Raw genomic sequence first — 15391 nt, 5'->3', positions numbered from 1 at the left:
GAAGTGAGCATTAAAATAACAGGTATTTTCTAATGATAGTAAAACATGTTCACCAAAGAAAATGTAGACTACGTAGAAAATATAAAGCAAACAAAAACCACCTGTAATCCTATTGTTTAATGGGTGAGTATGTAACAGCTAACAATTATTGTGTGCTTACCATGTATCAAGTATTGTTCCCAAAGTGTTCTGCATGGATTAATTCATTTAGTATTAGTAACTGCAAAGACACTTAACCTCCCAGTTGAAGAAACTGAGGCACAGACTTTAACTTGGCCTACATTCTCAACTACTATTTGTGAATGTATATTTTTCAAATTAGAACTACAGGATTATACTTTATATACTACTTTGTTATATACTTTGCTTCAAACAACATTTAATATATTTCTTTCATGACTGCTATTAAAAATTCAATAGTTGTACAATATTTCATTTTCACGTTATAGGATATTTTGGACATGTCTAGTTTTTTGTTGTTCTGTAGATAATACAATGATTAGGATCTCTGATTCCAAGTCTAGCCAAATCTTAACTTTGTTAGGATCATTTCCAGGAAGCCAAACAAAAAACTACCTGCCTGGGTTTTGAAAAAATAATAGAGGTTTGTGATGGAGAGGAAATTTGCATTTTAAGCAAAGCCTTTAAAGATGAAAATGAAGCCTGACAGATGATCCAGGTCAGTGGTTCTGGGGTCAGAGACCTCCCTGAGAATATATATAAGAGTTACAGACCCTGAAGCCTATCTATAGGAGGTCCCTTTTGGATGACAGAGATTATAGAACTCATTCAGTATGTTGATAAAGACCAAGCAGCATTATGTATTCCTAAAGATGTTTCCTGAAGACTGGGCCATTTTAAAGTAGTAAACTGATATAATTTATCAAGTGATCATAGCTCTTGAGGGAATAACTTGTGAAGGGGAGGGGACAGCACAGAAGTAACCTTTTGGCTCTTGAGATATAGAATACATTTTCTGAATTTGCTAGCAGCTTAGTTACCAAGTTTACTAACCCAAACTGGCCAGAGTAACTGAAGCAACTCTACCTGACTAGGACATGAGAAAACATCACTGAGATTTAGGTTACCTAACATGCTTGTGTCAGATACAATGTATTTTCTGGCTTTCTTCAAGTTAGACTTATCAATACTGTGTTTTTGCTTCTCATTTTGACCTGTTAATCACAACTATATATGAAGAATCTAGTTTGTACAAGGCTCAGAAGGATACAAAGATACTCCCACAAATTGTTAGTAGGCTACTTGTTCAGAAGAGAGAAGCCCTCCACACTCATACTCAGAATAGGGGAGACAGAGTAGGAGCCATAGATGGAAAAAAGTGCTATGGGGGGCTTAAAGGGCTAGGTTAGGAAAGGCTGATCCTGCAAAGCCTACGTACAACGTATTACTTGAGTTGGGGAAAATCAGCATGATCGAGATGGCTGGAGAAAGTCATACAACTTTATGATGCCCGTGTAGTGAAAATTAGACTCAATAGTATAATACCTACTTGATTATTTAAGCTATCTCTAAAGAGTAGGTATTTCACAAATAGATGTACAGAACATGAATGAACACATCCAAAGCCATGTAGTTTTAGGGCTAATTCATTATTATGTAAACTTCTTAGTCAACACGTATCTGGGCACTTCCTGTGAGCCAGGCACTATGGGAGATACAAAAGAGCATAAAATATGGTCCCTGTTAGTAACTCCCATCCCAGTGAAGAGCCAAGATGTCAAGTAAAGGCAAATGAGTACCACCACCATCCTCTGATCTGTTCTTTGGTCAAGGCAACTCCAGCAACTTCACCTCCTGCAGCTGCAATCTTAGGCTGTCCATCATTCTACTGAGTTCTGAAGAGTATAGCCTTTTCTGGAAGAAACTCCTTTCTTCAATGCTTCAGGCCAGTTTTGAGTCTCAAAGTAAGTGGACAGGATATCAAACACTGTTAGAAAGGTAAACAGAAAACATAGTGACCATACAGAAGAAAAAGAGAACTAGTAAATGACTAATGAAGAAAAAAGTGTTCTGGAATATTTTATTCAACAAACTTACTCTACCACACATGGTACTAGATCCTGGGGAGACAGAGGCAAAGACACAGGCCCTGCTTACCTACAAGGACCTCAGCCTACACAGAGATATAGGCCTGTGAATGGACAATGCTGCAACAGAGAGAAACACAGTACAGTGGGAACAAAACAGGCCCTGACGTGGCCTGGGATGTGGAGGGGAGCAGCCAAGATGCCTGTGAACTGAATCCTGAAGGACAAATAGGAATTCACTGTTCAATGATAGATTGAAGGCATGGCATTCTAGGACAAGGGAACAATTTCAACTATCTTTAACATAGTTGGGAACCAGGAAGAAAATGAAAACTGCCTCTGAGAGGCCAGAATACATGTCACAAAGTACATACAATAAAGTCCAAGCACATCAGTCACAGGGGAGACTGCTTCAAGGGCCGTTTACACTGAAACACAATGCAAAGAAGCAGCAGCAGAACTAATACACGTTAAGCATGGGCCATGTGAGCAGTACCTTGATTGATGGCCAGTATCTCTGAATGATAGTTTTTCCCATTCTGGCATCTGACCATGTATTCCTGGATTGGTAAGCGAGCAGTCTTGACAGAGTGTTCTTGGGCCTTTTGAAATGTCACCTTCTGTAAATCACAAATATTTTTCTTATAAAAATAATACACAAAGATAGTCTTATTGTAATATGCAGAGCAAACTGTAAGAATTCTCATGTACCACCATCCCAATTTCCATCTGTAATTAAATGATAAGTGTATTAAAATTAAGTAGCCTATAGTAGAATGGAAGAAAATGTAGATAAGGAAAAATGGCTTGTGCAGCAACACCTCACTTACTTGGGATTCATTTATCGGCTGGCTTCCACTCACTACTACTTACAACCATGAAGGAAATAAGTAAACAGAGGCACATCTGCAGCCACAATCTGCATCCAAAAATCCAAGCCGTCTAATCAATGAGAGGAGAACACTCCTGGCCCTAACTCAGTAAGACCCAATTCTGGACATCTGGAGTTTTCAGTCATAGCCAATTGGTAGCAGCAAATGAGAAATAAGGGAGACAGGATTCGAGTCAGGTATACCACCAGCAACAAGACAGCGTTAAGCTATGACAGCATATAGCCCAATGAAAAGGAAAGGCTCTGAAAACTTACAAAAAGAAGGCAGAACTCAAAAAATCCAACAATCTGAGGCCATTTAGTGTCAGTACAGTAACTAATGTCCCTTTAAAGATGTCCCTGAGTCATGGACTGAAGTTTAAATTATACTCACTACCTTGTAAGAAGCTCTGGGAAGGTCATCTACTTATTTGTAATTTTGGGATTAAAGGTTTAGATTACTGAGAAAATTAGCATACTCAGGTTTGGAAGGGACCTCGGTAGTTAACTATTCCACTCCAACCACCCACCCCATGTTTGTCTATCCTCTACGAACTTTCTCCCAGGTGGCCTCTGGCTTTAAATGGACAACCCTTGTGACAGGGAGTTCATGCATCCTGGGGTAACCCATTTCAATTTTGATAGTAGCAGTTAACAGGAAATCTTCTTGATATTGAGGCAAATTTTCTATTTTCCCTGAGACTTCCAGTCATCTGTCCTAGTTCTGTTCCCCCAGGGCCACACCAGGCAAGTAAAATGGCCCTTCCACAGGACAGCCATTCAGACACTTGAAGGCAGGGATCATGCCCTATGAATCCTCTCATCTCCAGACTGACAACCTCAGTTCTGTTGACTTTTCCTTGACTATGATTTAGTTTTGAGTCCCTTCATTATTCAGGTCAACCTCTTCTGAACTTGTTCTAGCTTGTCAATGTCTTTTCATTTACTGGCCCATATTGACTGGCCACTGTATGGTCTAACCAACTGGAACAGTGTGAAGCAGGCCTAGCACCTTCTTTGTTCTGACACTGGACTACCTGCCTCTCAGATTCACATGAAACACAATTCCAAAAGAGGACGTCCAAAAATGTTTTAAGTGATGCAATTCAGATGGGATAAAGGTACAGCTACTCAAAGGACTTCTTTGAAGGATAACACTCCTTTGCATATATGAGCTATGATTATGTTTTAAGTCTATTCCTTTATAATCACTTTGAACTGAAGTACAGAATTCAAAGTTAGTAGGAAACTTGGATGCCGCCCTGAAGGAGTTTATAGTCTAGTTTCTGTTCTTTGAACATTTAAAGATAAAATGACTCCCCTTGAAGAAATCTTCTTTTTAGCATATTTCTGTGAAGAAGCCAAACTCTTAAGTAACAACTAAACACATCTTTGTGCCAGTTATTTTCAGTTTAAATGTTGGTGGAAAATAAAAAGAGGACACTGTGTTAAATTTGCGCATCTATAGATCATACACTGCTCACTGGCCCTCTAGAATTGTCTGCTTCAAAAAAGGGGATGTCGGGCCTCCCTGGTGGCGCAGTGGTTGAGAGTCCGCCTGCCGATGCAGGGGATACGGGTTCGTGCCCCGGTCTGGGAGGATCCTATATGCCGCGGAGCGGCTGGGCCCGTGAGCCATGGCCGCTGAGCCTGCGCGTCCGGAGCCTGTGCTCCGCAACGGGAGAGGCCACAACAGTGAGAGGCCCGCGTACCGCAAAAAAAAAAAAAAAAAAAAAGGGGATGTCACTCTGCTGTGGAAGACTATATTTGGTTGTTATGTCTCTTTAATCTCTTTTAACCTTAAATAGCCCCCATGACTATTTCAGTTTTCATTACATTGACTTTTTTGAAAGTCTGGTCCAGGTGTCTTGTAGAATGTCTCACATCCTGGATCTGTTTATGATTAAATTCAGTTTAAACATTTTCTAATAAGAATACTTCACAGGTGAGATTCCATCACATCAGGAGGCACATGTCACTATTGGTGATTCTAAGTTTGATCATTTGTTAAGATGGTGACCTCCAGATCACTTTATTGTAATGGTACACTTTTGTGGGCTGGTACTTCGAGACCACTTGGAATAGTCAATTCCCTCACAACCTTTCGTTCAGTCAATTCCCTGAATCAATGACTACACTGAGAGTGACAAAATGATGATTTCTCAATTCTATTATGCATTTCTCATTTATTAACTGGCATTCTTTAGAGCTCTCTCCTCCCCCCACCTCCTGCCCATTTTTTTAGATTATCACTATGGAGTCATGGAACTCTTTTTTAGAATAAATGCAATTCAGTTAAGTATCATTTGTGTCAAATATGTGTATGTATCTCATATATAAATGAAAAAATACACTCACATATATGAAAAAAAAATATATATATAAAATATACCCATAAACACATACTTGTGTGATCACAGACTATATCAAGAGGGATACACAAGAAAAGCATGGTTGCCTCATGCAGCAGATACTAGGTGACAAGGATGAGAGGTAGACTTACTTTTCACTGTGCTCCTTTTTATACATTTTAACCATTATATCATTATTTATTAACTATGCAATATGCTAAATATTAAAAAATTATCTCAACAAATATTTGTATAATAGAAACATATTTCAAAACTCCAATTATTCCAATAAAATTCCAATTCAACAAAAGAAATCTGGACGGTCCTACTAAGGTAGAGATTATGGGATAAGACTCTGTCAACAGGGAAGATGGCCTAAGAAGGAACAAACTGCTCTTTCACAAAGAACAAACAGCTGGTAAGAATGCTGAGTCAAAGCTTCCTTGGTCAAAATCAGAGTCATCCTTGCAGAACTGAAGAGAGGAGAGAAGAAAGGAGTTCAATAATGGTTATTTATGTAATTACCAAATACTTCCCATTCCAGTCCCTGACTGGATTCTGTCAGGTCAGTGCTGCTGACATTGCTGATGAGAAGAGAGGGAAGTTGGCAAGTAGGAGGGCCAACCTAGGCAGAATAGGCTCCTACTTCCTATTGCCTCTGAGTTTTTAGGCCTTTTGGCCTATGGTTATGACAGGACAAGGATTTCTTTCTCTAAAAGAAAGCGCCACTTTTCAAAATGCAGTTGTTAGGCCTAAAATGTATACCTACCTTCTGAATGCTTTCGTCCACAAGTCCACCAAGGATGTAAACTTTGTTTAGATCAACATCTTCAAGAGCTAATGAAAAAATGAAGGCCACTGAGGTCAATCTGTTTTATAATTTCTAAATCCAAAGACTGTAAAAGGAAAGAATTATTAATGATAAAAGTAGAAATTTAATGAAATAGAAAACAAAAAGATAGATTTGCTAATTAGATTTGCTAATTCCCTGAAAAGATCAATTAAATGTCAATTAATTAGACATATCTAATCAGATATGCAGACTCAAATCACCATTAGGATTCAGAAAGGAGGCAAAATGTCGAAGGTAAAATTGAAGAGAATACTGAGATCAACTTACTACCATAAAATTGAAAATTATGCAAAATAGATGATTTTCTGGGAAAAAAATATTTATCTAACATCAATCTGAGAAGGGTCAATGTGAGGAGGTGATGAGGAAAACTCACGAGGGTTACCAGGTAACTCACAAGCTCCGGCTGAGGATGGAGACCCTAAATCTGTGCAGCTGTGTGCACATGGAAGGACAAATATGAAGCATTCAGTGAGGTCTCTGTCCATAAGAGGTGTGCAATTAACGTCCATTCCTTTTTTTTCTTGGATACATCTTGGGTGGCTTTAACAAACTCTGACCCCGGGAATAATGAAATAAAGGGCTGGATGCAATGTGCTACATGAATGCATGCAGTAAAGTACATACCATGTTCTGAGTCAGGAGTCAGGTACACAAGAGTTTCCAGAGGAAATAAACTAAAGCAGTCTTCTTCTGTTATGTCTAGCTGAAAAATGTAAACAATCCAATGTAATGTGAACTAGGTTAAGACACAGCCCACGCTGCAGCAACTAGTTACAGGGCATGTAATTTCTATCAGGCATGGCTCCGGGTACATCAAGAGGATACATGTCTGACAACCTGTTCTCAGAAAGTGCTCAGTTGGGTAGCGGAAGTAGAAAGGTACAGACATTCGACCCTACAAAATGAGACAGAAAGTGGTATGAGGCCCTAAGAGACATACTGGGAGCATGCCCCAGGACTACAACAACCTGGGACAATGTTCTAGCAAAGGGAATGCTGGAACTGGGTTTCTGAAGAGGTGAAATTGACACACGTACAAAAGGAAGAAGTATTCAAAGTGGAGGGAATCACCTAAGAAAAGCATGAAGACAGGAAAGCAAGGGGACTGAACTATGTGGCTCTTAGAGTGGATCTGTTTGGCTCACATACAGGAATCATAAAACACATACAGAAAAGTAAAGCTGGGAATGGCTGTGTTACAGGAGGGATCGTTAAGGTAACAGCAACCATGACTAACTGTGCAGCACCACACAGGGCGCTTTTCACACTCGGTGCCGCAGAGGACCTCTCTGGAAAAGGCCACACTACCCAGTCTCAGCTACATAATGCAAACACACAAGCGCACTTTTAGTGGCACTTCTTAGGCACTGATCTGGATTCTTGCCTGTATATCAATCACTACATTTAAGAGATCCTAGGGAAAGTATTGAAAAGTAACTTAGTACTCCCTAAAACTCATCTTAAATCCATATTACTTCCAAAAGGATTCTCTCTCTTTCCCCCAAAGTTCATGTTCCCCAATTCTGCACTACTAAGAACAAGAAAGGAATCATGGCATGTCCCTAAAACATTCCTGGTACATAGTCTAGCATACAATACACTGGATACAAAATACAGCCCTAGATACTGGTAATATTAGTTTGCCAATGCATAGGAAGGATGAAAATTTTAAAACATAAGAACTGATGAGAGGTTCTAAATTTTTAAAGATTGTAATAGTGAAAACATATAACAGGGCCTGTTAAAAAACATATAACATATACACATAAACATATTTTTTTTACATTGAAATGTGAAAAAGTAAAAAAAATTTACTATTACCCCCTCCAACCTACTTTTCAGATGACAATCCAAATAATATGCAAAATGAGGCTTACCAGATAACTAGAAAATCCATCATTCATCCTCAAACACTCTTCATACAGGGGACTGTCTGTGGTGAATCCAGTGAGGCAGATCCAAAATGGCCTGTCAGCTTTTTTATTTGAACCATACAACCTTCGGATCTGTCCAGCCAGTCTACTTAATTCCTTCGAAGAAGTAAGGATAATTTATGGTAGGAACATGCCCACTCTTTCTAAATTCATTATCAACAAATGGTTACTCAGTAAGTTCACTGAATACTACTCTGGGAAAGCTCATGAATTCAATGGCCCTTTTACTCCAGGAGTGAGTACATGCATGTATGCACCTGTGTTACGTCCCATGGTATCACACCTTATAGATGAAAGTTAAGGTAATGATACTAGCCCAGAAAACCAAGACCTCTCCCTCCTTCTGGATCTGCTGATATATATGTATATATAAATATATACATATATATATGTAAAATTTTTCTTTTAGCTTTTACCTAAAATCTTACCATGTGGGCTTCCCTGGTGGCACAGTGGTTACGAATCCGCCTGCCAATGCAGGGGACATGGGTTCAAGCCCTGGTCAGGGAAGATCCCACATGCCGTGGAGCAACTAAGCCCGTGTGCCACAACTACTGAGCCTGTGCTCTAGATCCTGTGAGCCACAACTACTGAGCCTGTGAGCCACAACTACTGAATCCCAGGCCTAGAGCCCGTGCTCCGCAACAAGAGAAGCCACTGCAATGAGAAGCCGCGCACTGCAATGAAGAGTAGCCCCCACTCACTGCAACTAGAGAAAGCCCGTGCCCAGCAACAAAGACCCAATGCAGCCGAAAATAAATAAATAAAATAAATAAATTTATATATAAAAAAAAAATCTTACCATGTGATGGTTACTGTTTATCAAAAAGAGATTAGATTACTGTGCAGACGTTTGTATACTCCATCTATTAAACTTGGCACCTTCTCCCTAACTTCAGGAGCTGTCATAGGTTTGGAAGTTTTAACTTTCCATTCTGATTTATTAGAGATATCACCCGTATAGAAAGGTAGTTTCACAATCTGGCCTGATTTGGTTCAGTACAGGAAAAAAAAAAAAAAAAAAAAAAAGCTTTGGATTTGATTTAATCTGATATCTCAATTAATATAAACATTAGAAAATTCTTAGTTGACCTTTTCAGAGGGCTATAGTTAGAGGTTCCATGGAAGAATCCCAGATCCTAATTTCTCTGAAAAACATGCAAACACTAGCATGTATAACAGAGACGTTGGAAAACACAGATTTCTTTTGTGGTGTAAGGCCTAAAATCAAGGCCCAATATTGTGTGCTGCTTTGATATCTGGTGAAAATGAGAGGCCTTGAATGGCCTAACTGCAAGCTCCCTTCCCAATTCTGCTCCCATGGATAAGGTTCACTAGCTAAACAATTTTTTTTTTTTTTTATCAAAGGGATTCCTTTGATAAAGGGTTCCTGCTATCCCTGAGTAATGGGTTTCAATTCTCTGCCAGCCCATGGAATTATTACAGCAAACCAATCACATCTTCCTGTAGGAATCTAATTTCTTGATACTACAAAACTTACCCCCCACGGCCCCTGGTTGTTCATTCTGTTCCCGAGTGCAATCCCATGTGGCCCTGCATGATGTCCAGTGTCATCCTCCCCTCGGGCTGAGTATATGTGACCAATAAACTGCTATCGATATTATCTGTCCAGTGTCGAGTGTTGTGTGTTCAGCCATCCCCAGAATCACAGGGTGAAAAATCCCTCCTTCACCGACAGGGTAAATGGCGGCTTTATAAAACACACACATTGTAGAAAGACCTCCCACCAGGTAATCTCCCCAGAACATGCAACCAGGCAAATATTCCTCTCCCCAGCAGAAGGCCAAAGATTTCATCTCTGGAGAATTAAACCTGAAAGGCTCCATCTAGACTGGGGATACCATAAGCAGAGAGGAAAAGGCAGTGGGCTCAAAACAGAAGATAAAGGAAAAAATTTTAAACTAAACCATATGTCTATTCTCTTCCTGATTCTTTACAACAGCCATCTCAGAACTTAGTAGCCATGTGTAGAAAACTAAACACATTTGCTGGTTTACCAGAGAATCATAGAAGCTGGAGCTGGTCATGTTCTTTGTGAAAGCTGTTCCCACCTGGACCTCCCTCAGGTGAGCAGGAATTCAAAGTTCATTGGATGTTTTACCTTCTTAGACATGTGGTGGGTCATACTCAAATCAATACAGAGTCTTGGTCCTGAGTGTTTGGCTTCCAAAAGTCTTTCCTTGGTTAAGGATCTCAGAAAACGTTTGCTGTGCTGGGGGTAGATGCCTAGAGTAGAAATATCAGAAAGGAATAAACATGGAAAAACTGAAAAATGTTATTCAGTAAGAAATAAATCTCCCCAGCCAGGTGAGTAGTTTTTGCATATGAAGAGAAACTGGAAGCTCATGCAAGGTATTCATTCATTAGGCAATTTAGGTATAGCAGAACGGTGAAATGAGTGCTCTGGAGCACACTGCTGGATATAAGAGTTCAGTTTGTTCATTTATTACCTATATGATCTTGGGCATGTTATTTAATTTCTTTGAGCCTCAATCCCTTCACCTAGAAAATGAGGATAATAGAAGTACTTACCCTTATGGTAATCCATGTAAAATTCTTAGCACTGAACCTAGCACACAGTACTGAATAAACATTGGCTGTTGCTGGTATCATTCTTTCTACTTCTGAGCTTATAAACACATACATGCACTAGACCACTTATATTTGAAAGGCAGCCTCAAATGTTGCTCTCTTTGATACTTTGATTCCCAACAAAATAGGCTAATAGGCCCTATCTCCCAGATGTTTGTTTTACTTAAAAACACTATCCCTACTCTCCTAGGTACAGTCAGATACCAGTTTGCTAAGAAATAAATATAATTACACCAGCAATCTGATTTATTGTTACCTGAATTTTCTACACGGTTGGCTTTTCTTCTTTCTTTCTCTTGTTTTCTTTTACTCTTCTTTGCTGCAACTATCTTTTCCCAGTGTCTCTGTTTTCTTTGGACATTTTTCTTATGTTATCCAGAAAACAAAATTGTTTGAGAACTTCATAAGCACCAAAAAGGAAAATGAATATTAGAAATAGTTACTTAATTATTTTTTATATTTAAAGTTAGGAGAGAAAAAGGGTATTAGTCTTAAAAACAAAAATGGAAGGGAAAAGATATGGGAACATATGTATATGTATAATTGATTCACTTTGTTATAAAGCAGAAACGAACACACCATTGTAAAGCAATTATACTCCAATAAAGATGTTAAAAAAGAAAAGGACTAGATTGTGTTTAGAGAAAGCAGAACCCCAGAAAAGAGATGTGACATGCCCAAGGTCACAGTAAATTTATTAGGGACAGGGTTGAGATTCCCTGACCCTTCTGAGGTGTACAAAAATTCCCCTTAACTTTACTTACTTTTTCTATGACTCAGATGGAACTGAAACCTTAAACCAGGAAACTCATCCCTGGGAATACACCTAACTCATTCCCAGTCTTTTTTTTTTTTTTACCAATATCTATCCTTAGAACAGGGGTCTCTGGAACATTCCGTCATCTCAAAGCCCATGACCATAAACAATCCACTCCACTCACCGAGTGCCACACTGCATTGCTTGTAGGCAGGGTCATCTCCTCTCGATGCTCACATTCCACGTCAATCTGTAGAAGCTGGAAGCTTTCAGAGATGCCATCTTCACCTGTGTCCTCTAGGGTGACTTCTTGCTCCTGCAGCACGTGTGACTCTGTTTTCTGAGCGCTCCCTTCTAACTTCCAGTCCATGTGCTTAGTCCTCTGTCCTTTTCACCCAGATTAGGAAAAGGCACAATTATGTGAGACATTACATTATTTAACTTGCGGAGGTATTTCCCTATATCCAAATGACAAACAGGGTTACTGCGTTACTGAAGGAGTAGAAGTGTGTAAAATACTAACACAGATTAACTGATCTGAGAAAAGCATGTGTGTCTTCTAGAGAAATAAGCCAGCACAGAAACCTTTCAGCAGTAAGGAAGCCAAATTCACTTCTTAGAAGACAAGCACAACTCCTGACAACCCCAAGAAATCAATGATTATTCACTGCTGCAGTGACACAGATAATGAGTTCATTTACTGTATTCTTTGAAATGCATGTATGAGTTGAGGGCGAGACAGAGATGGCAAAATCCACCTATCCCATTATGTTTCTGTTTATCTTCAAAACCATTCCTTTAGCAAATATTTACTGAGCACCTACTCTATGCAAAGTCCTGTACTAGAAACATCCTGGGAGGTTTAGAGCTAGCCAAAAATTATGGTAAAGAGCGGCCCCAAACCAACCAAGAATTCTAGGTTGCACAAATTCCCTCCCCCAACTCAGTATCATTGCAGCAGAAAGCCACAGTCATAGTGGAAACGGCTAATATCCATCAGAAGTGCCGAGGCAGAAAAATATGAAGAACCATTGTTACAACACGCTTAACTAATGTAATAATTTCCAAGTGGTGTTCAAAATCCTTGAGGAAGATATGACTAAGAAGTGTTCTAGTCTACAGCTAAGTGTCACAAAGAATGGTATAACCATTGCTCATGGCTGCTCCTCTGAGCCTAGTGTGCTACCTATATATTAGGAAAAGTGTATCGTTGAAAAATAAATCTATGTAATATGATCCATGCACATGGTAAAAAGACTTAGTTGTAAGAAAAGTAATGATCAGGGCTCCCCTGGTGGCGCAGCGGTTGAGGGTCCACCTGCCGATGCAGGGGACATGGGTTCATGCCCCGGTCCGGGAGGATCCCACATGCCCCGGGGCAGCTGGGCCCGTGAACCATGGCCGCTGAGCCTGGGCGTCCGGAGCCTGTGCTCCGCAACGGGAGAGGCCGCAGCAGTGAGAGGCCCGCGTACCGCAAAAAAAAAAAAAAAAAAAAAAGTAATGATCAATTCTCTGACCCCTTCCACCTCTAGGGGGCAACGCTTGTTAACCAGGTGTTTTTAGTTCTGGTAATTTACTCCTTAACCTGAAATCATATGCTTACACCATTACTTCCTGATTCATCAACCTTCCCTATGAAACACTAAAATTCAAGTCACTTTAATTATCCCCTTTTATTTTTACCTCTTCTCTTAGTTACCTTGACCTTTAAATTCTTTTGAGGTATAATTTATACACAATAAAATGCCAAGATTTTAAAGGGTGTAGCTCAACAAGTTTGTGGGTCGGGAGGGATGGTGGGGGGAGGTTTGAAGGGGTGGGAAGTGAGGGATGGGAATATACAAGCTCAATGAGTTTTTGACAAGTGCGTAGGGCCTGTATTACCCACACTCCATCAAGATATAGAACATTTCCATCACTCCAGAAAGTTCCCTTCCTTCTGCACTTTCCAAGTCAATCTCCATCCCATTCTCACTGCTTTCCAAACGCAATCATTGCTCTTTTTTCTATAACCATAGATTAGCTGTGCCTTATGTTATTTAAATGGACTCAAATAGTGTGTACTCTTTTGAACTTGGCATTTTGCCTCACAACTTGTTTTTGAGATTCATATATATTGCTTCATGTATCAGTAGCTTGTTCCTTTTTATTGCTGAGCAGTATTCCACATATGAATATACCACATTTATTCTCCTGTTGATAGACATTTGAGATTTTTCCAGTTTATGGCTTTTACGAATAAAGCAGCCAAGAAATTCTCATACAAGCGTTTTTGTGGACATATGTTTTCGTATCTGTTGGCTAAGTACTAACAGAATTGCTGGGTCATAGGATGGGTGCTATTTAACTCGTAAGAAACTGCCATCAATTTCCCAGAATGATTGTAACATTACACACTGCTATCAGCAGTCTGTGAGAGTTCCAGCTGGTCTGCATCATCCTCAACATTTGCTGTTGTCAGGGTTCTTAATTTTAACCATTTTTGTGTAGTGGAACCTCACTGTTTTAATTTGCATTTGTTTGATTATTAATGATATTGAGCTTTTTTTTCATGCAATTTATTGGTAATTCATGATATATCTCTGTGAGGTACCTGTTCAAGTTGATGACATTGAAATTAAAATGGAGTAATAGTTCAGGAATACAAAAATGGGGTTGGGTGGCCATTAAAGATCTGGTCTCAGGCACGTCTGCATCACCGAGAACTTGAACTTTCTCTGAACTATACCACACCCAAGGACACCATCAGTCATACTCAGAACAACACCGGCCAGCTGCAGTATTACGGTCTCAAGGTCCCCCCTTGTAACTATGCAACCATTTCAGACCCCAACCAATCCTTACTTAATAAGCACCCTTACTTCTTGCCAGCTCCAATTATAATTCTTGATAAATAACTCATGTAACTAACTGTAACCTTGAAGTTTTTGCCTTTATAAGCTTGCCCCATTTTGTAGCCTGGAGGAACACAATTCAAGTGCTTCTTGAATCTGTGTCTCCCATGCTATAGTCCTCAATGTGGGTAGAATAAAACTCTCTTCTATTCCTATTATAGACTGTTTACTGATTATTTGTCTGGACACTTACAATGGCCTATATTGATAAATTAATGATCATCCATTGTTCTCTGCACTATCTGGTCTACTGGCTGTTGCTGTTCCTTAAACATACCAAGGATATTCCCACCTTAGGGCCTTTGCACTTGCTGGTCTTTCTACCTCAATCCTCTTCCCCTGGATAATTATATGACTACCTTCCTCACTTCATTCAGATTCTCATTATCCAATATGGCACACGTTTTACTTATTTTTTTTGTCTGAACTTTCCCCTTCCTATAATGTAAGCAAGTGTTCTGTTTGCTTCGTTCACTACATCCTCAGTGCCTGGCAACGGGCTTCGTACATAACAGACGCTCCATAAAGACTTGCTGAATTAATAAATCCTCCACTCCACCATCTCTGCGTTGACAGAGGCCTCAGAACTTTTTTCTAACCCAAGTCCCACCTGATGAGCATATCCCTGGGCGCGAAGTGATGGAGGCTTCTCTCATCTCCTCATTCTAAGTTTTAGCCACCAAAGCCGGCTCCACTCCTCGGTCACCTTCAGCACTAGAACACCCTGACCCCAATCTCGAGTGTACCCCGCGTGCAGGCCCAGTCTGGTCCATAAGCTGCGAGTACGACAAGAAGCAGGAAGGAAGAGCGCCAAGAAGGTGGGGGACATGAGGCCACACGACTGCTGGGCGGGCGCCTGCTCCCCAGGCGTCTGCCCTGCCCGCGAACGAGGCGACACTCCCAGGACGGACCCCCAGCCCCCACCCCTGCCGGCAACGAGGCCCCGGCGTACCTGAACCCGTCACCTCACGCAGCAGCAGAGAAACCCACCAAGCCCCGCCTCCGACTCCATTTCCGGTTCCTGCCCCTCTCCGAGTAGCATTCTGGGAGTTGTCGTTTTCAGCCTA

The 15391-nt window shown here is 40.3% G+C and overlaps 1 protein-coding gene across 2 annotated transcripts; it reads right to left on the bottom strand.

The window, feature by feature from the left end:
• Positions 1 to 102: 102 nt before the first annotated feature.
• TRMT10B (tRNA methyltransferase 10B) lies at positions 103 to 15326 on the bottom strand. Of its 2 annotated transcripts, none has more exons than XM_060100932.1 (9): positions 15277 to 15326; positions 11615 to 11817; positions 10930 to 11038; positions 10183 to 10307; positions 8004 to 8156; positions 6751 to 6829; positions 6040 to 6107; positions 2545 to 2668; positions 103 to 1948 (listed from the first exon to the last, which is right to left on the bottom strand). In XM_060100932.1, the coding sequence occupies exons 2-9, from the start codon at positions 11798 to 11800 to the stop codon at positions 1842 to 1844; spliced, it is 951 nt and encodes a 316-aa protein (XP_059956915.1). In that variant the 5' UTR covers positions 11801 to 11817; positions 15277 to 15326; the 3' UTR covers positions 103 to 1841. The 2 variants fall into 2 exon arrangements, with proteins under 2 accessions (XP_059956915.1, XP_059956914.1); XM_060100931.1 differs by lacking the exon at positions 15277 to 15326 and adding an exon at positions 14935 to 15208.
• Between the last annotated feature and the right edge of the window lie 65 nt (positions 15327 to 15391).

This window comes from Mesoplodon densirostris, chromosome 6 (genome assembly GCF_025265405.1).
Source record: "Mesoplodon densirostris isolate mMesDen1 chromosome 6, mMesDen1 primary haplotype, whole genome shotgun sequence".
In the NCBI taxonomy this organism is placed as follows: domain Eukaryota; kingdom Metazoa; phylum Chordata; class Mammalia; order Artiodactyla; family Ziphiidae; genus Mesoplodon; species Mesoplodon densirostris.
Note: the sequence above shows the minus strand (reverse complement) of the source record. Positions and strands in the feature narration are given on the sequence as shown.